This window comes from Microcebus murinus, chromosome 8 (assembly GCF_040939455.1).
Source record: "Microcebus murinus isolate Inina chromosome 8, M.murinus_Inina_mat1.0, whole genome shotgun sequence".
NCBI lineage: Eukaryota > Metazoa > Chordata > Mammalia > Primates > Cheirogaleidae > Microcebus > Microcebus murinus.
The window spans coordinates 99,372,522-99,399,292 of NC_134111.1; the positions used below are offsets into that span (position 1 = coordinate 99,372,522).

At 36.9% G+C, this 26,771-nt stretch overlaps 1 protein-coding gene across 1 annotated transcript in view; it reads left to right on the top strand.

Moving 5' to 3' along the window:
• Positions 1 to 26,771, top strand: part of PSMD1 (proteasome 26S subunit, non-ATPase 1) — a 99,527-nt gene that overhangs the window by 57,845 nt on the left and 14,911 nt on the right. Inside the window, exons 17-19 of the mRNA XM_012749386.3 lie at positions 11,993 to 12,107; positions 15,556 to 15,672; positions 24,174 to 24,276. Of these exons, the coding sequence (XP_012604840.1) occupies positions 11,993 to 12,107; positions 15,556 to 15,672; positions 24,174 to 24,276 (335 nt within the window). The remainder of the gene's footprint in view (positions 1 to 11,992; positions 12,108 to 15,555; positions 15,673 to 24,173; positions 24,277 to 26,771) is intronic.

The window sequence follows — 26,771 nt, forward strand, 5'->3', positions numbered from 1 at the left end:
TGACTAAGAAACATAATAACTAACTAGGATAACTACTTATTTGGCAATCTCAAGTTACTGGAAACATAGTTGAGAATCAGAAAGAAAGCAAAATAATAATAAATAAATAATTATATAAAAGATTAAGTGAGTCTGAGTTGGCAAATAATTAAAACTGTGCTCTAAAAATCCTGTGCAATTTAAGTAGAAGGTAGTATGTAAATACCCACTTCAAGTCTTTTTACTCTCCATACACACACACAACCTTGGCCTGTCCCCCCTCTTTAATGAAAGTAGCATTTGCACATGGCAATAAATCTAAATAGTACAAAAGAATGTTCAGTGATAAATTCACTTGAGGCAGTTTTAACAAACATGTTTCCCTGCCTAATCCAGATTAGAGTAACAAAAGGTGAACAAGCACTTTGACAATAGCAAGCAGGGTCAACTGAAAAAAACAAATCAAGAATTTAAAAGTACACTGCCCTCTGGGAGGCCGAGGCAGGAGGATTCTTTGAGCTCAGGAGTTCGAGACCTGTCTGAGTAAGAGCAAGACCACGTCTCTACTAAAAATGGAAAGAAATTAGCTGGACAGCTAAAATAAATAAATAAATATATATTAGCCGGGCATGGTGGCACATGCTTGTAGTCCCAGCTACTCGGGAGGCTGAGACAGTAGGATCACTTAAGCACAGGAGTTTGAGGTTGCTGTGAGTTAGGCTGATGCCACGGCACTCTAGCCCAGGTAACAGAGTTGAGACTCTGTCTCAAAAACAAAAAAAAAGAATGTAAAAGTACAAACATACAGGCCTATGCAGAGTAGAGGCTTGTAGCCCTTATGTAACTCAGCCCTCCACAGACTTATGTGGTATAATTGATAGCATAGTGATGATGTCTATGTATTTAAGAAAAGGCTAAATCATCTTTGTTTAACTATGTTTTGGATGCCAGGAAATACGAAATGTATTATCATTTCCATCCAAAAATGATAATAAATATAAAAGTATGATTCTTAGTGTTAGGGTAGGATTTCAAATATCTAGAAATTTCATTTGTGTAGAATATTTCACTCCCCTAAAACTTAAGATAAATTAGCTCTTACTAAAGTAGCTTAAAGGTCAGATTTAGCCTCTAACTATAACCAAAAAACCTATTTGGGGCATTTTTTCTAAGATACTGAATTTTCTCCCTGATGCCTTTTAAGTTTATTGAACAGATTCTATGTTTGACCTGCAAGGGCAGTCTAATGTCTCTTATAGGTCTAGGAAGACAACTTAAACAGCCAAGGACTTTTTTTTTTTTTTTTTTTTACTTCTCCTTATAATATCTATCAAAGACTAACCATTAAGGAATTTTTACCATTATGGGGATTGTATCCATTACATAATCACTCATTTGTGAAGTATTTACTAAGTGCCATATGCTTATGGAAGTACAGTAATGAATGAGATAAACATTTTCTGCCCTCATGTAATTTATAATTTTATGGTGGATGCAAACAAGTATATTGATAACTGTAATAGAGACATGGTAGAACTAATACTAGCTAACTTCAGCAGGACCCACAGTGCAAATATTTCTCAGCCACTTTTTTATTCAGCTTTCTAATTCATTTCTTTGACCAGATCAGTGAAAGAGCTAAAACTGTAAGAATAGCTATTCCAAACTTAATCTGTTCTCCTTAGACTCCTTCACTCACTGTCCCGAATAACTTTAACATTGTATTTTAATGAAAAATAAATCTGATACAAGCTCCACCACCTTTCACTGTCTACTCCTCAAAATGTCTTTCTTTTCATTGATCCTGTCATTCCTTGGGATTAAATTATCATTCTTTTCCACGACTGACTTCAGTTAGGTTCTTGATCCTAACTCTTTAATATATATAGATATAATCTCCTTTGCAATCTTGCTGAGTAAGGTACTTTCTTTTTCTCACGTAGAATTTGTGCCTTGAATATTCACTCCTTCACCTCTAACATCTTTCTGGCAGAATGCTCAGGTTTTCAGATAATGAAAAAGAAGACCTTTCTTATACCATAAGTCTCTTTCCTTCATTAACAAACTTTTTAAAAGTATTACCTGTCTTTTTCTCTTCTTACCACGCATAGTCTGTAACCCTTATAATCATATTTTTGTTCCCAACATTCTACTACAATGCTTGGAAAGTCACTAATTAATACTGGTTGTTGATTTTATGCAATATTCAGTAGTATTAACTAAGCATTTCTCCTTAAACTGATTCTCTTTTGGCTTCAAATATGCCCCATCTGGGTTCTGTGTCTTTCTTGTAGAATCTTTCCTGACTCTTATATACTCCCTTAATATGTAGATTCCCACCCCACCCCCCCAGTGTCCTCAGTTGACTTCATCTTCCTCATTTTTCCCCTCCGTTTACTTTTATTATAGTTTCCATCAACTTGAAAAAAAAAACTCCTGAAACTCTGTTTCTAGCCTGATGGCTATGACTCTGGTCATCAAACAAGACAAGCAACATACCTAAGACAAACTTGCTTAATATTTCTGAGCTTTAATTTCTGTTTGTGTAAAAAGATGATGATGTAATCTGTTCTGTTTTACAGCAGCATTTGACCCAGTAGATCTTTTCCTCTTTCTCTTCCCTCACTAGCTGTTCCTCCTTAGTTTCCTTTGCTTGTTCTGTTTAGTCTTCTCAACCTCTTAAGATTGGGACTCCACTGGGACTCATTTTTTGATCTGTTTTCCCCTCAGTGTGCACTTGGTGATCTCATTCACTTTTATGGCTTTAAATACTATCTATATACTGAAACTCCCAAATTTGTATCTTTAGCCCAGATATCATTTCCTACACACTTCAGACTCCTATGTCCAGTTACCTAATCAGCATTTCTCTTAGATGTCAATGAAACATCTCAAACTCGAATTGTACAAAATTGAACTTCTCTTTTTTTTAATTGCAGATCTGCTCTTCTTATAGTTTCTTTATCTCTGTTAATGGTAGTTGGGTCCTTTCTGTCTCTTTCTCTCATACCCTTTTCTCCATCAGAAAATTCTGTTGATTCTACCTTCAAAAGATATGCCAATTTAAAACTCTTCCCCACCCCCCAAACCCACCACTACTAACATCTTACCAAGTCATCATCATATCTTAAGTGGATTTCCAAGGAGCCCCCTAACTGGTCTTCCTTCTTCTACCTCAAACTCGTGGGCTCAAGTGATCCTCTTGCCTCACCCTCCCAAAGTGCTAGGATTACAAGTGTGAGCCACCACACCTAGGCCAAAATAGACCTTTTTAAACAAGTCAAATCATATCATTCCTTTGCTCAAAATCCTCTGATGGTTCTTCATTTCACTATTGGAAAAAACCATAGTTCTTGTAACAGCCTATAAAACCCTACATGATCTGCCCCTTCATTATTTTTCTGACCCTGTCTTCGCTTGCTCTTCCCTTTCTTCACTGCACTCAAACCATTGGCTGCCTTGTTGCTTGTCAAACATGCCAGGCATTATTCCACTGTAGGACCTTTGTGTGAGCTGTTTCGTGTAAATAGCATACTCTTTCTCCAGATGGCTGCTTGGCTTGCTTTTGGAGCATTCCTTCAAGCTGAGCCAGGTCTTAACTACTCCGCCTTCACCTTCACCTCCTGCTTGTGCAGACAGAGCCTGAGGTGAAAGTTGAGGGTTTCCCAGGCCTTTCCTGAGCATGCATCCAACCTTGGCCACGTGTTGGTCTTCCTAATTTGATTGCTATACACAAGAGCTTTTAAAAGCCGTTATTATCCCACCTATTTCCTTTCTCAACCTCTTCCTTCCCAGGCCTTTCAGTCTGCTTATTGCTTGCCCTATTATCCCTTGCCCTAGGCTGCTGAAGCCAGTACTTTTGCCTTTAAAATATTTTCAGCAGGCCGGGCGCTGTGGCTCACGCCTGTAATCCTAGCTCTTGGGAGGCCGAGGAGGGCGGATTGCTCAAGGTCAGGAGTTCAAAACCAGCCTGAGCGAGACCCCGTCTCTACTATAAATAGAAAGAAATTAATTGGCCAACTGATATATATATATAAAAAAATTAGCCGGGCATGGTGGCACATGCCTGTAGTCCCAGCTACCCGGGAGGCTGAGGCAGAAGGATCACTTGAGCCCAGGAGTTTGAGGTTGCTGTGAGCTAGGCTGACGCCACGGCACTCACTCTAGCCTGGGCAACAAAAGCGAGACTCTGTCTCAAAAAAAAAATAAAATAAAATATTTTCAGCAAATGCTGACTGGAAAGCAGTCCAGCTCCGGGAACTCTCTAAGACAGGTGAAATGAAGACAAGCCATTGTGCTAGATGTTGAAACAAGCACATTTCTGCGAGAGTAAGGTCTGTGTTGCTTCCTCAGGCGGCAACTATACCAAGAGTACAGGCTGCTGTCTTCACTGTCACAGCCAGTCTGGGGAGTAGGGGACAGTAGGTGGACAATTGAAAACACCACATTGTTCCCTTACCACAACACAGTAGCTTCTTGATTAAGCTTTCCCCTGGTTGTTGTAAGTTTTTGACTGGATTCCAGTGTGAAAGTTGATCTAGACAGACAATGTTTGCCAGGTTGTTACTCCCAGAGTGCTGCTCATACTGTATCTGCTTTTGTTAACAACAAAAGGATAAGATTTTTTTTAAAAAAAAAAAAGAAGTGAAACTCTATAGTACTACCTGATGTCCTTTAATCAAAACAATTCTTATACTATATAGTTAATGATCATAAAGAACCTAAATATATTTTGGTGGAGATTTACTCAACTCTGCAAGCCTTCAGTAATCACTATAAACAGCAATCAGAAACGGACTTGTATTATCAGAATACTTGCTTAAATGTCAGAAGTAAACTACACTTTCTGAGAATTGAAGTATATTTGTATTTTTTTTTCTTGAAACAGAGTCTCACTCTGTTGCCCAGGCTAGAGTTCAGTGGTGTCAGCCTAGCTCACAGCAACCTCAAACTCCTGGGCTCAAGCAATCCTTCTGCCTCAGCCTCCCGAGTAGCTGGGACTATAGGCATGCGCCTGGTGAAGAAACCAGGTCATTATTCCTGCTCAGTTTCCCACAGTATGGATTTTGCTGCTCTGTATGTAATTTAATATGTTGTTTGATCATCTCTATTTTCTATAAGTTGATAGTTGGATCTAGAAGCTTGATCACATTCAGGGTATTTTTGAGGGGCAGGGCTGACAGTACACATAAGGGCTAATTCTTTTTTCATGATGTTAGCAGACATTGGTAATCATGCTGAGATCCATTAATTTATTATAAGTTGCAAAATGGTGATATAATTTTATTGCTTTATTAACTGTTACTTTAAAAAAATTTTATATATACATACATCATATGTCTACATGTGTGTATAGAGATTAATGTGCAGAAGTTTTGCTTTCAGTGAATGTTTGCATTCCAGTCATTGCTTAGAAAGTTTTTTTTGTCCTTTTAGAGCTGCCTGCTGAAACATTGAAGTAAACATATAAGAATACTATGGTTTTATTATACTCTTGAAAAGATTAAATGTCTAAGCTAAGTTATTAAAGAATTTTTCATTCCTTGTTTTAACACTTGTTTTTTTTTCCTAAAGAATGTATCAAAGTTGGAACTGTTACTAGACTGAGAACCTGACATGTTCTTTTAATATGCTTTTGAATTTATAGCCCTCACAACATATCTCTGTCTTTATTGCCGTCAACTAGGTAAAGCTCTGCATTAGGCTCCCAGTATTTATGTTCCCAGGCAAAGTTTTTTCTAAAGCTCCTGAAATTGTTAATGCCCTTTGGAAAACAAAACCTAAGTCTAAGTTCTGTCTCCTTTCAGATTTTTCTACTAAAGAAAAGAACTTGAGTTTTGTGATTGGTTTAAGGATAGTATATACAATATCTTTTATTTATTCTAAATGTAATACTTTTTTAACAAGTGGAGATCATAATATAAATGAAGTTTTATGATTTTAGGATAAGCTCCTTCCTATGAGTCAGTTTTCCCTGGAATATCCTGCCCTTGCTGCAGCCAAGGGGCAGGTTGCTAAGTATTCTGTCTGCCATTAGCTCCCTAAAACATTGATGAGGAAACCTAGAGGTCAAAACCCTAAATATAACCAGCTTTCTGGGTTTAATATCCAACTTGCTTTATATTGTTTTGAATGAACCTTTGGTCATGAGTTACCCTACCTTTTTTAAAAATAAGAGCCCAGAACTGGGCACTGTGGCTCAACCTGTAATCCCAGCACTTTGGGAAGCCGAGACAAGAGGATCACATGAGGCCAGGAGTTCAAGATCAGCCCAGGCAACATAGCAAGACCCTGTCTCTACAAAACATTTAAAAATTAGCTGGACGTGATGATGTGTACCTGTAGTCCCAGCTACTTGAGAGGCTGAGGTGAGAGGATGGCTTGAGCCCAGGGGTTTGAGGCTGCAATGAACTATGATCATGCCACTGCACTCCAGTCCAGGCGACAGAATGAGACCCTATCTTTAAAATAATAATAATAAGAGCCCAAACTACAACATTAGCCAAATTTCTGGTTCTGATCCAAAGCCAATTTCTGATTACACTAGATACCAAGGATGATAGTATAGTATTTTACTCTACCATACCACCAACTCTCGCCAGTGTGCATAAGGAGGAGCAGGTATTGTTTCATAGATAAGGCAATTAAGGCTTAGAGAGATTTATCTCCCTGCTTAGAGTGATTATCTCCCTGCTAATAAATGGCTGCACCAGATTTGGAATCCAGGTCTTTTTTATTCTAAACCCCCTTTTCTTTTTAGCACAACAAACTGAAGAGATGAAAGAAAGATCATTTAAGGAATCATTGTATTATTTGCAGTGAGAGGTGATCAGGGCCATTATTTCTAGAAACAAATAAGATTTAAGGGTTTTACTTGACTTGGTGGCCAATTGATTAGACATAGGGAGTGAGGGAAGAGAATGATTAGAGATGTGGGCTTCCTGGGTGTATTGATGAATGGTCATGTTGGGAGGACAGGCAGTTTAGGGGTACAGTGCCCTTCTTCATTCCTTTCTGTCTGTATGGGATTTTTTATGTTGACCAAGGTGTTTGTGGTATATTTGCTTAAAGACATCCAGTAGGCACTTAGAAATTCAGGTTGCTGCTCAGTTTATTTGGAACTCTTTTTAAGGAGTATAGGGGAGTTAAACAGGGATGGGTATATTCTTAATTCCTGTGTATTGTGTTAATCCTCTGATGCTGTGGCACTTACCTAATGAGAATTATAAACTGATAATTCTACCAAGGGACTATCCTGAAGTTTTGTAGCCTCAAAAATTTCCTTCAAATACTTAGCTAGCATGTTGGATTCCATAGGCACAACAAAGGTGGTTTTCCCAGGGTGCAGTTTGTCCATCGCATTTTAGGCTTGCCGGCTCTGTTGATTTCACCAAATGTGGGAAACTTCACTGCATAATTTGTGGTATTATGCACTTTCATGCAGTGTCGCGGGGTGGGAGGGTGGTTGCAGAAATTCCCTTTGTGATGGCCAGGCTTGGGACAGTATTTCTGCCTATGTGCATATATTGCTGTATTTTTCCTCCTTTAGTGAAGATAGATTAGAGGGGGGAAAGAAAGACATATTCTTGAAAGCGTCTTGATTTATTAATATGATTTAACGTTGAAGTTGCACAAAACATTCAATAAAGAAACAGTAGTTAAAAGCCAGTGTGTTGAAAGAAAAGAATTCATATGTGCAGTTGATAGTTGGATGATATAGTAGTGACTTGTGCTCATGCCTCTTGCACGGTTCCTCCTCTGTGGAAGGTTTGTACAAATAGTAACATTGACAAGATGACTGTTAGCTACAAGCTAAGAAATTTTATTGAAACAACAAATCAGAACTTAGTTACCTTATTTCAGTGTGTGTTTCATTTTTTAAAGCAGAAAATCACAAATTATTTTTATTAAAACTGAATTATATACTTGACATTAAAGCAGTGTTTTACTTGTTGTAAAGTTTTGTTGTAAAGTTGTACAGTTTTACTTGTTGCTGCTTATAATATTGTTCTTCAAGATGAACCACAAGGGTAGCAATACTTAAGAGCAATGAGATTGTTTGTTTTTTCATTTTCTTTACATGATAACTATATAAATTAGCTATTAAAACCTCAGAGGATATATTCTCTCATTTTACATTTAAAGATTAGACTCCCAAAATTATGTGTGTCTTTGCATTTTGAGAGAGGAGACTAATCCAAAAAAAGATTTAGAACCACAGAATCGAATCATTGGCGGATAGTTACATACTAAGTACTGAGAGAGCCTAAACCAAGACCCAGGCTTTGCAGTTTTTGAAGCTATTTCACATCCATTATCTCATTCTTCACAACAACTAGCCTGCTAGGGCAGACACATCCATAAGGCATACCTGTGCTGAACCAAGCTCTTGCTTGCATGGGATTTAATATTCTAGATTTAGGAGGCAGACTAAAGAGATGATAGTATGAGTAGAGGCAGGAAATAGAAAAAGGTAGAACCTGGGAGGGATAGTGAGTAACACACTGACTGGTATGGAGTCTGGAATTGATATAGTAAAGGGAAGGTTGAAAAGAAGGTTGGGTGCCATCATTGGAAAGCTTGCTACCTGCCATGCCCCTAAGTAGTTATTGTGCCAATAGTCCTGATTTTTTATTCCTAATGTTATCTTCCATTATTCCTCTACACAAAATCCATGTGGTTTATCTACTAACATTTCCTCACGCTTGCTTCCCACATTCCAGTGTCCATTCCTTTGCCCACAACATTCGTCCTTCTCCTATCAGAATAGTGCCCATCCTTCAAGTCCCAATATAAACCTCACCTGTGAGGCCTTCCCTGGCCCCTCCATCTGGTCTTCCTGCTCATAACATCAGAACACCTAAATAAAATTAAAAGATACTTAATTAGCCTTATGAAGTAATAACTCACAAGTATGTTCGTTCTCCCTGGTTTTGATTATCTAGCTGAATTATAAGTTTAAGGAGGAGGGGGAGCGGAACAGGGCTTGGTATATTTTCCAGTGCCATTAGGCCTTGAACCTAGTAGAAAATACTTACTGATGAAGTCTCTAAATATAAATTTAGTTTCGCTTTCTTTGTCCTTACTAAGTAATAAAAACTATTTTATCTATAGTACCTAGCTAGCACTGTGCTAATAATTTATGAGAGGTAAAAAAAATACAGAAGATTTGAATGATAGGTCTACTTTTAGTTAAAAAAAAATAATAAAAATATATATGGTTTTATTGGTAATTAGATGGCAAAATACTTGAGTTTGTCAGAGGATTTGGGGATATCAAGTTATGGAAAGAGCTTTTAGGTTCTTAGCGTAATAGGAATGAAAATAAAAGTTAAATGATGGTGTCAACTACAGGTTGTAGAATAACTTTCCAACAACCCTTTAGTGTAATATCACTATAAATTTCATTTTTATTTCATAAGAAAAGTTGTCCTATAATAATGGGCATTGGTTTAAACCTGTGATAATTGGTTCATTTTTAAAAACCATAGAATTGTATAGTTGGAACAGACCTTACAGAATTTCTAGTCCCATTTCTTCTTTTTTCAGATGAGGAAAGGAACCATGGAATGTTTGGTTAATTGAACTTTGTCAAAATTGGCCCAGCTATTTAGAGATAAAACAGGAACTAGAACATGAGTTTTAGACTTCATGGTTTCCTCATATATAACTTATTCTTATATTTCTCATTATGGATTAACTGAAAGCATATATGTTATTACTGTATTTTCAGTTATTTGTTCATTTTTTATATTATTTCTGAAAAATAGTCAAGAAAACCTATCTCCAGCTGGGCATGGTGGCTCATACCTATAATCCCAGCACTTTGGGTGACTGAGGTGGAAGAATCACTTAGGCCAGGAGTTGGAGACCAAGCTGGGCAAGATACTGAGACCCCATCTCTACAAAAAATAAAGAAATTAGCTGGACGTGGTGGTGCATGCCTGTAGTTCCAGCTACTTGGGAGGCTGAGGCAGGAAGATCGCTTGTGCCCAGGCATTTGAGGTTGCAATGAGCTATGATGACACCACTGCACGCTACCCAGGGTGATAGAGCGAGACTCTGTCTCAAAAAAAGGAAGACATCTGTTATACAGAACAAGCAAGATCCTATCTCCAAAAAAAAAAAATCTATCTCAGATTACAGAGAAAAAAAATCTAAGTGACTTGCCTAATGTGTCACATAACTAACAAATTAGCAAAGCTAGAACTAACATCCAGATCTTCCATTTTCTAGTACATTCCTTTTTTTCTGACACCATACTATTTTTCTACATTGTTGCCATTAGTATTATCTCCAAATTATTCATACAAGAAAGTTTAATCACTGGGAGGCCGAGGCGGGCGGATTGCTCGAGGTCAGGAGTTCGAAACCAGCCTGAGCAAGAGCGAGACCCCATCTCTACTATAAATAGAAAGAAATTAATTGGCCAACTAATATATATAGAAAAAATTAGCCGGGCATGGTGGCGCATGCCTATAGTCCCAGCTACTCAGGAGGCTGAAGTAGAAGGATTGCTTGAGCCCAGGAGTTTGAGGTTGCTGTGAGCTAGGCTGATGCCACGGCACTCACTCTAGCCTGGGCAACAAAGCGAGACTCTGTCTCAAAAAAAAAAAAAGAAAGTTTAATCAAACTGAGAACATTTTTCAAGAAAAAATGATAGACTTCTGTTGTAGGGGGAAATGATCCAACCTTCTCTTTCAAGCAAAATTTCATTTTAATAGATAATAGTTTTCATAAACTTGGCTCTATTCCATTTGAAATTTAAATTTACCGTGTACTAGAGTTTGAGGGTAGAGGACAATTCCAATATAGAATTATGGATTTGAATTGATGTGGGTAATAACTACTTTCATTCATAACAGGATGGTCTTTTAGAAAAAAAAACTTTTCTCTGGGAGGCCAAGGCAGGTGGATCATTTTAACTCAGGAGTTCAAGACCAGCCTGAGCAAGAGTGAGACCCCTATTTCTACTAAAAATAGAAAGAAATTATATGGACTACTAAAAATATAGAGATAAAAAAATTAGCTGGGCATGGTGGTACATGCCTGTAGTCCCAGCTACTCGGGAGGCTGAGGCAGGAGAATTGCTTCAGCCCAGGAGTTTGAGGTTGCTGTGAGCTAGGCTGATGCCATGGCACTCTAGCCCGGGCAACAGAGTGAGACTCTGTCTTAAAAAGAACCAAAACTTTTTATTGAAGTTTAACATACATCCAAAAATGTGCACAAAATCATTAGCCTACAGCTTGATGAATTTTCACAACTACATAGACTTGTGTAACTAATACCCAATTCAAGATCATAACATTACCATTACCAGCTTTCCAAAAGCTCACCTTATACTCTTCTGGCAACTGCCCCAGTCCTGTTGCTCCTCAAGAATAGCTACCATACCATGATAATCCTTTAAACAATGAGGTCAGGTACTTCATTAGTCAAGTTTGTCCTGTTTTTTCTTTGCTGCAAATATGGAGAGGATGAAAAAGAACAATTTCTTTTAATTCTTACCAATGCAAAAATAATTGCTAAAGGCAAAAAAAATATTCCTCATTATCAAGATTTATTTGCTGGTTTAGTATTCAACTAAAGTAATACTGGGGGATTTAAATCTTTCATGCAGCTTTAGAAACACCCAGGAGTCACTTTAAATGACTTTTGTCTTCTGGAACAAAATGCAGAGTGACCAGGAACTAGGAAGATGGATGCAGAGCAGTGCGCTATCCCCCATGTGGCTGTCGTATGCCATGGAGGAGGCACAGGCAATGACTGGAATTTAGGGCTGTGGATGAGGAGTCACTAACAGGACCCTTTTTCTTTGCATACATTCTCTGAATATTGAAGGTAGATTTCTTTTTCTATCATTATTAATTAGAATTCTGTGGGAGATTTTTAATTGTACAGTTTATGTGTTGCTCTATTGTTTCCCATTACTTTTAAAAAAACTCAGTTAAAATTCTTCCATCTTGATTTAAAATATGTTCCCATAACACTCTTATTTTTTGTTTCTTATCAGGACCCCTGAACAGTGTCCAAGTGTTGTTTCTTTGTTGTCAGAGAGTTACAACCCTCATGTGCGCTATGGAGCTGCAATGGCCCTGGGGATCTGCTGTGCTGGTACAGGAAACAAGGTAAAACCTGAAGCCAGTGGATCAGTTCTTTCTTGGCACCACAGTTTTCCCTCACAGAAGAGTTTATGTAACAGCTGTAAAAATACAAGTGTAGTGTGATCTATAAGACTCACAAAGCTTCCCAGTGTTCTCTCACTTCACTATGCTGGATTGCCCAAAGCTGCTTAAGAACAAACCATCACATTACATGGATAGCTGTAACTGAAGCAATGCTGTTGAATTTTTCCTAGAAATCATTGATTTCTTTAAAAATAAATAAAACAAAATATTAATAGTTTTTTCTTTAAAGAAACTACTCCAGTCATTATACGTGGTTATTTTACATGTTTGATTTGTATAATTAGTATTATAGAAATTAAGGTTCTCATCCGAAGCCACCAAAATCTGTTCATTTGGCAACATTTCTATTTGAAACAAATTACTTATGTGCTATTTTCCTGTTTTCTCATCTCTAATCTTGAGGGATAACCTGGTATGTGTTAAGCCCTCAAAAGTAACAAAAGAAAGAGGTGAGTTAGGCAAGGTGGTGATCTGAAAACATAATTCATTTTGAGATTCATAAAGAAATGTGCTATTACTTAAATAACAAGTATTCTTGATTCATAGCAGTGACATAATCATCATGCTTTACCTCTCATGCACAAGCCTTGGCCACCTCCTAGAGGCAGGCCTTTCTTTTAACAAAGAGTGTGTGTGTGTGTGTGTGTGTGTGTGTGTGTGTGTGTGTGTGTGTGTGTGTGTAAGAGGACATGGTTCTGCTTACAGTGTCTTTACATCAGAGAGAAGGGAGTCACTTTTTTATCATCTATTGTCCAAACTCAAAACAAAACATAGATGTAAGTTTATGTATTGATTCCAGGAATCTAAATTTTACTTTGCTTAACTTTTTCTCTAACAAAAGGTATTGGTATTGGATACAAATAATGTTTTCCAGTCACATAAAACATTATTGAAGCTGGGAATAAAAATAGGTATTTTCACTACTTGTGGCAAGACTGGTTAAAAATTTATAGAGAGATATCCCCTTCTAATATTTCATACTATTCTGTCTCCTTCCCTTCATATTTTCTTCATAGCACCTGGCATATTTTATACCTATTTTGTTTATTGTCTGTCTCCTCTCTACTGAAATATAAAGTCCCTGAGACAAAATGTTCATTACAAAAACCTAAAATCAACCTGGCACATAGTAGGTTTTCAATAAATATTTACTGTATGAATAATGGATGGCAAGATAATTTAAGGATACCATGGACATGGTCTCTGTCCTCACAGTTTTCATTTTTTGGTGGGGGACAGAGTCTTTCTCTGTTGCCCGGGCTAGAGTGCTATGGCATCAGCCTAGCTCACAGCAACCTCAAACTCCTGGGCTCAAGCAATCCTCCTGCCTCAGCCTCCCAAGTAGCTAGGATTACAGGGATGCGCCACCATGCCTGGCTAATTTTATATATATATATATTTTTAGTTGTCCAGCTCGTTTTTTTCCATTTGTCTTAGTAGAGATGGGGTCTCACTCTCGCTCAGGCTGGTCTCGAACTCCTGAGCTAAAATGATCCGCCCACCTCAGCCTCCCAGAGTGCTAGGATTACAGGCGTGAGTGAGTCACCACGCCCAGCCTCCTCACAGTTTTTTAAATCTTTACCTTCTTTTGGGAGAGAATTGCTTACATGAAAATATATCTTCAGTTTTACTAGAGATGTGTTGGGTATATAAGATGCAATTTATAGAAATTGACCCTTTTTTTTAATCAAGGAAACATCTCTTCTGTAAACAAAGGGAGAATATAGTTGGATGTTTTATTAAGTATTTGCCCCCTCAGGTCTTTAGTTGACATTTATATCAGGCCTCATAAGTTAAATGTAAATTAGATTTTTTTTTCTATTCCAGATTATTCTACACTTAATATGATATCTAGGAGCAAATGTTCTTTGAAACATAGCATCTGACAAGTTAATTCAATGAGAAAATTTTATTACTCATATTAAACAAGTCTGCTTTATTTCTAGACAATTTGTGTGATGTTATCAGTACCTATCTAAGGTTTGGTGCTTTGGTTTTTTTATTTCTTGAAAACCCAAAACATCTGTTTATTTCTAAAATATACCTTTGAAGTTGTATTATTATACATACCTCAGAGGCCAAGATATTATCTTTTAACTTGTAAGTTAGAAATTTGGTATCATGACTTCATAAAGAATATTGACAATATGTGTTTGAAAAATATACTCCTCAGCACAGCGTCATTACATTTTTCAGTAAAGTGGAGAGAAAGAATGCACATATCTGGTATGTGTATTATCCGTTAATAGCTATTATATATTTTAAAAATATATAAATAAGTTTACATGTGGAAGAGTCTAAAGTCATTTTCTAAAAAGGGATTCAGTTTGTTCTTCTTTTCCTTGGTCTTGGAATGAAGGATACTTGAGAAGTTACAGACTGAATTAAGAAATGTTTGATCATTGTGAACCCATTTCTCTCTTCTTCCCAGATTTATACCTACCTAAGTCTTCCCAGATTTATACCTACCTTATAAGGGACGTGTGTTATAAAGTGGCACTTCCCAAATATTCTGCAGGGTGTTAATAGAAGTTGTATGGGGCAAAGAGTTCTTGGTGAAATACAATGGACAAATGCTGAGTTAAATAAAGTTTGAGCTGGGCGCGGTGGCTCACACCTGTAATCCTAGCTCTCTGGGAGGCCGAGGCGGGCGGATTGCTCGAGGTCAGGAGTTCGAAACCAGCCTGAGCAAGAGCGAGACCCCGTCTCTACTATAAATAGAAAGAAATTAATTGGCCAACTAATATATATACAAAAAATTAGCCGGGCATGGTGGCGAATGCCTGTAGTCCCAGCTACTTGGGAGGCTGAGGCAGGAGGATTGCTTGAGCCCAGGAGTTTGAGGTTGCTGTGAGCTAGGCTGCTGCAACGGCACTCACTCTAGCCTGGGCAACAAAGCGAGACTCTGTCTCAAAAAAAAAAAAAGTTTGAGTGCTTTCTTTAACATAAGGCATCCTAGAGCCTTTGGTATGATATTCACATTCCTAGAGCCTTTGATACAATATATACATTTGAATCTGCAAGAGCTGATGATACATAGTATACAGGAAGTCCTAACCTTATTTAACAAAAGAGTTCTTTTTCATAGAACTGATATTCTGAAAAATAAGATATTGAGGAAATAAGTACTAATAAACATTTTGGAAAATTCCATCGCTTGTCATCTTGGAAAATGCAACCATGAAATTAATTCTAGTCTATTTGATTTAATATGTTTTGCTATTCTACTAGCAAGTAGAATCTTTTGTTTTGGGAGTTTTATTTCTTTTTTGTTTTGATTTAATTTTTAAAATTGAGTCTTGTAAAATCATTAATGAGGCACATGATTGTAATTTGAAAATCCAGCCATATCAACCTTATTTAAAGTTGTTTTTTTTAATTCTTTCAGGAAGCTATTAATTTGCTAGAACCCATGACAAATGACCCTGTGAACTATGTGAGGCAAGGAGCACTCATAGCTTCAGCTCTCATCATGATCCAGCAGACTGAAATCACTTGTCCAAAGGTGAGCAAAGAAATTCTCTGGAAGGGAGCCGATTTGGGCTTTTCTTTAGTAACTTAACTTCTTTGAGGACATTTTTGCTTCAAACACTGAAGTCACAGGAAGGTAAAGTATTTTGGGGGGTTGAGAGAATGGGAAAACTTTAAATATATATATGTGTGTGTATATATATATATATGTATATATGTGTGTGTGTATATATATATATATATATAATGCTCTTTAAATGTATTTTTTAACAGACTATGATGTTTTAAATTTAAGTATATAGCCATGCTTAAACTCTTGGGATGATAAAATCATAAAATCAAATTTTTTTGCCTTCCACAGACCTTTTAGAATTTATTTAGCAGTTCCTCTGATATAGGATGCAAACTCAGGCAGCCCATGGCTTGTCTAATCTATCCTTCTAAGGTAATAAAAAAAGTCCTGCAGTCAGTTTATATCATATATACAATCTCAGTTTAGAAATGAGTGTGTCCACATTCTCTGTTGGAATGTCTTCACCCTCCTGGGCAATCTTCTTGGGCAGGGTTTCAAATGATTGTAGGATGTTTTTTCTTCCCACTTGACCTACATTTACTCCATAGAAACCCTCCTGCATATTTTGCCCTTCTTGTGGGTAGAAATATATAGCCTGTCAGTTCTAGTACCTCAGCTGATAGCTAATGCCTCTCATGTGTCAGATGTTAGAGCACAGTGACCCCTGATCATATAGAATGCTCCAAGGGGTCCCTCTGAAGTCCCTTTCTCTGGGCTTGGAGCAAGGGGAAAAGACTCACACCCCAACTTTCCCAAAGAGATCCTTTTCACATATCCTTCACAATCCATATCTACCCCGTGGTTGACTTTGTAATAGATTTCGAAATACCTATTTTAAAATTTCCTCATGACAGTCTCTTAAGCCTCATGTTGTTATGTTCTTTTTTGTTTTTTGAGACAGAGTCTCGCTCTGTCACCTGGGCTAGAGTGCTGCAGTATCAGCCTAGCTCACAGCATCCTCAAACTCCTGGGCTCAAGCCATCCTTCTGCCTCAGCCTCCCAAGTAGCTGGGCTTACAGGCACATACCACCACACCTGGCTAATTTTTCTATTTTTAGTAGAGACAGGATCTTGCTCAGGTTGATCTCGAACTCCTGACCTCAAGCGATCCTCCCGCCTCCGTCTCCCAGAGTGCTAGGATTATAGGCATGAGCCATCGCACCTGGCCCAGATCTTTCTATTCTTGGCTTAAAGTTAGGGCTCCTTCTATTAATTCTGCTCAAATATGGGAAGTAGTAAAAAAATTGACAACAGAAAACTATTGACATTCTGTCTTCTGCCTCATCGAGCAGATATAGAACACCACCCTCATTTTAAGAAAAGTAGATTTGCGAGGGTGGAAAAAGAAAAATTTTCAGAACTCAAGTCATTGATTATTCATTCTAATTTTATAGAATTTTGTTTAATAAATTTCAGTTTATAAGCAGTTGCTATCATTTTTGTTTCATTTATCCAGTGCTTCTCTCTCCCTTTTCTCTCTGTGTCTCAAAATCATTTCTAAGACTTCCAAAAGTTATATATTGCAAAGATAGAATCTGGCTTCTCATCCTGTTTTTATAATATATTACTTAATAAATGAAATCTTCGAGTATATAAATATCTTTCCAAACACAGCCCACATTTCTGTTTTTTTTTTTTAAGTATAACAGCTATCATGAATATCTTTTATATCTTTTATTTCTGCTTTTGATCTTCAACTGAGCTTTTGGAGATTATCCAACTGAGTAATGTCATTAAAGAAGTAAGTTTAGGGCCGGGCGCTGTGGCTCACGCCTGTAATCCTAGCTCTTGGGAGGCCGAGGCGGGCGGATTGCTCAAGGTCAGGAGTTCAAAACCAGCCTGAGCAAGAGCGAGACCCCGTCTCTACTATAAATAGAAAGAAATTAATTGGCCAACTGATATATATATAAAAAAATTAGCCGGGCATGGTGGCGCATGCCTGTAGTCCCAGCTACCTGGGAGGCTGAGGCAGAAGGATCACTCGAGCCCAGGAGTTTGAGGTTGCTGTGAGCTAGGCTGACGCCACGGCACTCACTCTAGCCTGGGCAACAAAGTGAGACTCTGTCTCAAAAAAAAAAAAAAAAAAAAAAGTAAGTTTAGGCTATGGAATGTACCTCCTCTAACACTAATATATAGACATTTATTCACTTTGACATCACATGTTGTTTTCATGTGACTTGTATTATCAACAAGACAAATGTTTTACCATCTTCCCATCCTCTGCTGTAGGATTTTATTGATTTTACAATCACAACCTCTGTAACAACACTGGCAGAGTCCTTTGGGGATAGGTTGGATAGTTTTAAAAAGCATTCAACTTTAATAAGTTTTATATTTAGAAAAAGTGAAGAAATATAGCAGTTTAAATAGTAATTTTTAATCATTCTAAGAAATATTAATGAATTAAATCTTAGTAAATACATGGGCAAATTGCCATCTTCAGTTTGTATCAGAATCTTGGATTCTGAATAATTTTTGATTAAGTATATTAAAATGAAGTTATAGCTAGTAACCATTGCCATTTATATAAACTGGTAGGCAAATGTCAGTGTGTACATCACTGACTACAAAAGCAAAACTATATGTGACGGTGTAAAACTCAAAAATTCTTTCAGAAAACACTGCCACTTAAAGTGAAGTTGTTACTCAGCTTATAAATTCTGAAAGTATAAGTCTATTTCATTGTCTTCTGTTATTAAGCAAATGATGAAGAACTTTGTGGACTACAGCTTATATCATAATCTTTCCTTAATCTGATAATTGTCAGCAAAACAACATTAATATTCTTGGGGTGGCATACAACATTTTTCCCCAAAAAAAGTTGTTAAAAAAAAACTGAAAAAGAATAAGTTCTTAAGGATACAGAGTCCTAGTTGGGAGGTTGCAAAGAGTCCATGAAATAAAGTGTAAACAGCTTGAAAACAAAGATCAAATGTTAATTTCATCAAGAATTACAACCCTTCCTCAGAGGAATCCAAAAGAAGAGTTTCTCAGATATTTTGTGAGATTCACAAAGGAAATTTCCAAAGGAGATGTTTTTATATAATTATTAATATATGTTACATCCCTAACACTTAGCTCTACCTATGGTGCTCTTAGTTGAAGTACCTTCAGTACATCTTTGCTTTGCACCTGTCAGTTTCTCGCTGGCTCACACTCACCCAGTTCCTGGGTCTATGTGACCCATACACCCAATTTAGAAAGCCCTTAGACCAGAGGTTCACATTTTTTTTTTTTTTTTTTTTGAGACAGAGTCTCACTTTGTTGCCCAGGCTAGAGTGAGTGCCGTGGCATCAGCCTAGCTCACAGCAACCTCAATCTCCTGGGCTCAAGCAATCCTACTGCCTCAGCCTCCCGAGTAGCTGGGACTACAGGCATGCGCCACCATGCCTGGCTAATTTTCTGTATATATATTTTTAGTTGGTCAATTATTTCTTTCTATTTTTAGTAGAGACAGGGTCTTGCTCAGGCTGGTTTCAAACTCCCAACCTTGAGCAATCCGCCTGCCTTGGCCTCCCAGAGTAGAGGTTCACATTTAACTAGAATAATGTTCTTCTGTAGGTCCTTAGAGCTATTTTCTCACATAAACCCAACTCGCCTCTTTTTGAAACATCTACTTTTTGTTTCTCTTGTTAAATGAAGCTTAGCAGTTAATATGAACATGTATATATTAAATATCATACATAAAATCACATGAAAATATTACAATGTAAGAATAGAATCTGGTGCTCCTCCTTACTGATGCCATCTGGCCTAAGGCCTGATACAGGGAAGCTTCTCCCTCCATTGACAAGTACCCTATTTGGAAGTAGGATCATATTTAGACAAGCTTGGTAAGCTGCTGCAATTCTAAAATAAATCATGGTTTGGGTAGATTAGGCTTTTGTGGGCATCATGATAGCCTAGAGATATTTCTGTAGCGAAATATGTCAACTTTTATAGGATGAATTTATAAGCATGAAATTTTATAAGATGATATTTTATAGCATAACACATTTATAAGTAGTAGTCTATCTATATTATCATACTGTTGCCTTAAGATAGGGGCTTGGACTCTTATGGTATCAGTGGTAATAACAAAGAAAAAAGCTACAAAAAATTACCATTAACAAAATAATAATAATGAAATTGAAAAGGGAGCTGAAAACATAATTTGGGATCCTGATAATGGGAAAATCACAATAGCATCAGCAAGAATATTTTGAAGGAAAAGTAAAGACACTTTTCATTTAGACATGTTGAGTTTGAGATGACAGCAAGTTAGGTGGAAATAAGATAGTTGGAGCATAGGAAAAAAGTCAGAACTGTAAAGAAAGATTTGGAAACTAGCCATAAAGAAGTTATGTAAATTCATAGCCCTTTATCTACAATTACAAAATCCAAAAAGCTCTGAAAACTCAAAAGAGGTTTGTTTTTAAGGTCTCATTTGGCCTGGCATGGTGGCTCACGCCTGTAATCCAAGCACTCTGGGAGGCTGAAGTGGGGCGGGTCGCTGGTGGTCAGGAATTTGAAACCAGCCTGAGCAAGAGTGAGACCCCGTCTCACTATAAATAGAAAGAAATTAGGCTGGGCACAGTGGCTCATGCCTGTAATCCTAGCACTCTGGGAGGCTGAGGCGGGCAGATTGCTCGAGGTCAGGAGTTCAAAACTAGCCTGAGCAAGAACGAGACCCCATCTCTACTACAGATAGAAAGAAATTAATTGGCCAACTAATATATATAGAAAAAAATTAGATGGGCATGATGGCGCATGCCTGTAGTCCCAGCTACTTGGGAGGCTGAGGCAGGAGGATCGCTTGAGCCCAGGGGTTTGAGGTTGCTGTGAGCTAGGCTGACGCCACAGCACTCACTCTAGCCTGAGCAACAAAGTGAGTCTCTGTCTCAAAAAAAAGAAAAAAGAAAGAAATTAATTGGCCAACTAAAAATGTATAGAAAAAATGAGCCAGGCATGGTGGTGCATACCTTTAGTCCCAGCTACTCAGGAGGATGAGGCAGAAGGATTGCTTAAGCCCAGGAGATTGAGGTTGCTGTGAGCAAGGCTGATGCCATGGCACTCTAGCCTGGGCAGAGTGAGACTCTGTCTCAAAAAAAAAAAAAAGGTCTCATTTGACCCAATTATGAACTCATTTATAGCCATTATGCCAGTATAAATATTCATATATTGCACTGCTTCAGAAATAGTAATTCGTCTGATTACGGGATGTTCCCCCACACTCTGCTGGTGTATTGAATAATATATATGCATCATGCTAGCTTTCTAAATAATTCCAAAATACATCTGGTCTCAAGGATTTCACAAAAGAAAAAAGACATAAGTGAAGTCATAGCCACAGATGTAAAGTTACAGAAAAAAGGAAGAAAACTGCAAACATGGTTCCTTAATGTGCAGCTACAGTTCTATGACCAGGAATATAGAAAAGGTAGAAAGGAAGAGACATACCCAGTGATAAGTACCAACAGAAATGACTCCAAGGAACTTCATTTCTTTTCCCCTGACATCTAAGAGAAGGCTTTTTTCCAGCAGTATAAGGTATAGAGTTAAGAACATGATGAATGTTAAAGTTGCATGATTTTAGAGAAGGTAGATTTTGGATACTCATATATAATAGATCACAGAGTTGCCTAAAATTTTAATTGTCTGTTTTGTGAGATTTTCGTAATATAAAATGGCAAGTTGATATGATTTTGTCCTACAAATGCTATGTTTTGGGTTTTGTTGGCTGGGATACTGTTTTTTGTTGTTTGTTTTTTTTTTTGAGGCAGAGTCTGGCTTTGTTGCCCAGGCTAGAGTGAGTGCCGTGGCGTCAGCCTAGCTCACAGCAACCTCAAACTCCTGGGCTCAAGCGATCCTCCTGCCTCAGCCTCCCAAGTAGCTAGGACTACAGGCATGCACCACCATGCCCGGCTGATTTTTTCTATGTATATATTAGTTGGCCAATTAATTTCTTTCTATTTATAGTAGAGACGGGGTCTCGCTTTTGCTCAGGCTGGTTTTGAACTCCTGACCTTGAGCAATCCGCCCGCCTGGGCCTCCCAGAGTGCTAGGATTACAGGCGTGAGCCACTGCGCCCGGCTTGGGATACTGTTCATAACAATGAAATCAAGTTAGAAAATTGTGATCCTCCCCCTGCTTGCCATTAATTGTGATAGTAAGCATGCCAGTTGTTTCACCTCACTACAATCTTCACATCTGTGAAATAGAGAGAATAGACCAAATGATCTAAAGTTGCCTTCCAAATTTAATCCACTAAAATAATGCTTTGCCAAGAATGATAATAATGAAAATTAAGCTACTGATACACAAGAAATAAAATGTGAGGAAAAATTTTTAAATGATAAAAACTAGATTTTTTAAGTATTCTACTTAATATTAATTGTATAAGCTGGTGTTATGTTTGCATTGATATTTTTTTAGTCCATCTTTCATTTTTACTGAATACTTTCTTATCGTTTTGAGTGCAATTTTATATTTAAATCCTTCCCTATAATGTACGTTCAGTGCTTTGTTCAGTGTTTCTTTTTATAAGTTCATGAAATATTTCATAAACCTTTAGCACAAAAATTTCCATCCTAAATAAGGTAATGTAAGTGTTCATCTAAAATAAGTTCAGAATCAAAGGAATTTGACCTGGTGAACCAGAGTAAAAGCATCAAACCTTAGGATTTTTTTAACTAGAAGGAAATTTAGTGATGATCTAATCATGCTGGGTTTTTATAATTAAAGAAAATAAGGCCAAGAGAAGTGAGTGGCTTACAAGTGGTCATGTGGTAGGCAGTGGCCAAGTTAGCTCATTATTTCTCCACTATATTCTTCTGATGCCTATGAATAAAAAATGAGAGCCATCTTTAAGGAATATTATTTTGTTAGCAGATATATTACTTAGTTGCAGAGATAATAGGAAGGACTGGTAGGATTCGTCCTCCATATATTAAGACAGCACCATGAGAAGTCTTTTACATATTACATTACTTATATGTGACCTCATGGAATCCTTACAACAACTATGTAAGGTAGGTGCTATCATCCCTTTAGAGACAAAAAAACAGAAACTCAGAAAAGCTTGTAACTTACCCAAACAGCTTATAAGAGCAGAGATACTTGTAAGCTAGGTTGTCTGATTCTATATTACTCTGCCACCATATCACATTGTGGTCTCCCAGACCAAGACAAATGAAGAGGGGAAAAGATTATGAAGAATATGTAATGCAGATGAAGTCATTTTATTAGGAAACTCAAATTTGGTATTTTCTGCTTTTGGCAGATTTGGGGAGCTCCATGATCATGTGCTTCTTGAACAAGCAGACTTCTTCCTGGGTGCCTACCATTTGAAAAGCACTGTTGGGAAAACAGAAGTGTAAGACGTAGAAGAAGCATAAAATAGTTTCCTTATTGTCACCCAAACAGATTTAAAAGAATCTCTCCCTTTATTTATAAAGAATATATTTTATAAATATTATTTTCTAATTATAAAAGTAATACATACAAATCTTAGAAAATTCAGAAAAGGATAAAGAAGCAAACAGAAGCTGGGCGCGGTGGCTCACGCCTGTAATCCTAGCACTCTGGGAGGCCGAGGCGGGCGGATTGCTCGAGGTCAGGAGTTCGAAACCAGCCTGACCAAGAACGAGACCCCATCTCTACTATAAATAGAAAGAAATTAATTGGTCAACTAATATATATAGAAAAAATTAGCCGGGCATGGTGGCACATGCCTGTAATCCCAGCTACTCGGGAGGCTGAGGCAGTAGGATTGCTTGAGCCCAGGAGACTGAGGTTGCTGTGAGCTAGGCTAACGCCATGGCACTCACTCTAGCCTAGGCAACAAAGCGAGACTGTGTCTCAAAAAAAAAAAAAAAGAAGCAAACAGAAATTACCAGTAATCCTACTTAAAGTTAGTCAGTACATTTTCCATTTTGTTGTTACTTATGATAAAAGTGCTGATTCTGACAAGTCCTCAGAAAATTAATATGTATGCATAATGAAAATCTTTACTGTGTATGTGAATATACTTAATCCAAAATACTCACACGGGTTGAGTGAAGGGTAGTTTATTTACAGGTGGAACTGAAGGATTACTTTTAGGAAAACTGCAAGTTTGATAGTAAGCAGAGTAGCTGTAATTCAAAGTGCAGTGAAAGTCTTAGTGTTCACTCAGACTGTTTAGGCTTACTGACTAACAGTGTTACGGTATGAAATTGCATTCAACATTCCCTTGACCTTGAATCATCCACTGTGGAATGAGGATTGAAAACAGAGCTGGTGCTCCTACACCAGAAAAGTCCTAACACCCATGATTTCAACCACAGAACTTTCCTGCCTACAAGTCTGGTCCATATCCCTCTCTTTTTGAATGTTATGAAATTGAGAACTAAGTCACATTACCATTTGAGCAATCTGTCACTGGTCTAAAATGGCACCACAAATGCATAGAATTAAACTAATTATTTTTCTTGCTCCTTCAGGTGAATCAGTTCAGACAGCTGTATTCCAAAGTCATCAATGATAAACATGATGATGTCATGGCCAAGTTTGGCGCTATTCTGGCCCAGGGCATACTGGATGCAGGTAAATATTTTTAAGTCTTCCAGATGTATTTATTTATTAAAACTAAATCTAATGAAATAACTGTCTCTGATTATATGACAGTGGAAATTGAGTCTGAGGCAAATTATTACTGGAGAAAATTTGGAGCCTTCAATTCATAGTGATAATTTTTAACAGAGTCATTAAGAATGCAGACTGTTAAGAGTTTGAATCCTAGTCCCTTTACAGTGCTAGCTACATAAACTTGAGAAGGTACTTTCCCTCTCTGTTTTTGCTTACTTATCTTGTAAAGTCTACTTTATAGTGGTGGGAGGGTTAAAAATACATGCAAAGCAATTAGAACAGTGCCTGTCACTTAGTAAAGTGCTCAATAACTATTGGGTGATTTTTTTTCCTTAATTTTCTTAGTATATATAAGTTTTAAATAAGTTAACATTAAACATTTTTTGAGGAAAACATGTTTTAAATAAATTCTAGCAGCCACATCATTCCTAAAGTAAGATTCATGGAATATTTACCAAATAATTGTATGGCATAATATGCTATCTGGTTCTAAAATTCACCATTATACCATGGTCTATTTCAAAAGATAGAGTGGTGTTCCTTAGCCTGGGGGTTCATTAGACATATTCCTCAACTTTATTACTGGTGACATCTCTATAAAGGAAAAGGAAAAGAGCATATACCTACTTCACTGTTCAAGAACGTTACTCTTTTTCTCATTGTATTCTATCCGTGTGGAGTATAATCTCTGTTGTTTTTTGGGGGTTTTTTTCCTTTTGCTAATTTGAAAAGTGAGGAATAACATTTCAAGGTTTTTAGGTTGTTGTAGCAATCCTGTTATTAGGGGAGCATATAAAAAATAATTATTAGCCAACTATTTCTTCTAATAAAAACATTCTGTTAGCCATCATTCTTTCCTCCTCAGTCAACCAGGAATGTGTATATATTGGTATTGAATGAAATCAGAAAAAGAAACTGCAGTTGTTTAATACCTGCCTTACATTTTTGTTGTTAATCTTTTTGGGTTTTCTATATGCTAAGAATGTTTTAATTGTCTCATGGTTTTTAAAGTCCTTTTTATTTATTTATGTACTAATTCTTTTCTTTTTTTCTAAGTTATTTAATTTTGCTCTTTATTATTTGCTTTTTCTTAGAACTTTGCTCTTTTCTAAATTTTTGAGGTAAATGTTCTTCTATTTTAATCTATTTGTCTAATAAGGTTGATTTTTGTTTTGGGTTTTTTTTTCATTTTCTAAAAAGTTAGGAGTTTTCTGCTTAAGCTTTTAGTGTTGAGGTACAGTTTTTTTTCTTTTTCTTTTTAATTAAAAAACATTTCCTTATAGCTCTATATAGATAAGGAAAATACTCTATGGATGTTTTGGATAAAGTAAACCATTTCTATTCTAGGTGATATTGATTCCTTCCCATGTATAAATACAGACATTGTAAATACAGTCAATACAGACGTTGACATCCCATAGGTTCTTCCTCTCATTCTTTACTACCTTCCAGTATTTTTGTATTATATTTGCATTTTCATGGTTTGTGATATTTACATTGCCTTCAGAAATCATAATTGTCACAGTTGTATGCTTTTTTTTTTGAGACAGAGTCTCACTCTGTTTCCCGGGCTAGAGTGCCATGGATGGTATCAGCCTAGCTCACAGCAACCTCAAACTCCTGGGCTCAAGGGATCCTCTAGACACTTAATTGGCTAGGTTTTATCAGTAATTAAGTTTTTTTAATTGATTTTTTTTAATATTTAGATTTACAGAAAAAATTGGGCAAAAAGTATAGAGTTCCCGTATGTCCCTTATCTCCTTCCAATTTCTCCTATTGTTAGTATCTTGTATTAGTGTGGTATATTCACTACAATTGATGAGCCAATATTGATACATTGTTATTAATAAAGTCCCTAGTTTACATTAGGATTCATTGTCTATGTTGTACATTCTATGGGTTTTGACAGATCTTGAATGACATGTTTCCACCATACAGTATCATGCAGCATAGTTTTGCTGCCCCATACATTCTCTGTGTTCCACCTATTCACTCCTCCTCACCCTCCCTATAAGCCCCTGGTAACCACTGACTTTTTACTGTCTCCATAATTTTATATTATTTATTTTATTAAGGTATAGTTGACAAATGGAAATTATGTTTATTTACAGTATACATGATGTTTTGATATATATACACATTGTAAAATGGTTGTCAAGCTAATTTACACATCCATCACCTCACATACTTATCATTTTTTGTTGTGAGAATATTTAAGATCTACTCTCTTAGCAGTTTTCAAGTATACTGTACATTATTATTAACTATAGTCACCATACTGTACAGTAGATTTCCTGAACTTACATAGCCTGTCTAACTGAACTGTCTCCATGGTTTTAGTTTGCCTTTTCCAGAATGTTCTGTAGTTGGAATCATACAGCCTTTTCAGAGTGACTTCATTTGGTAATGAGTGTTTAAAACAGGATTCAGTAGTAACATTTTACTATTCCATA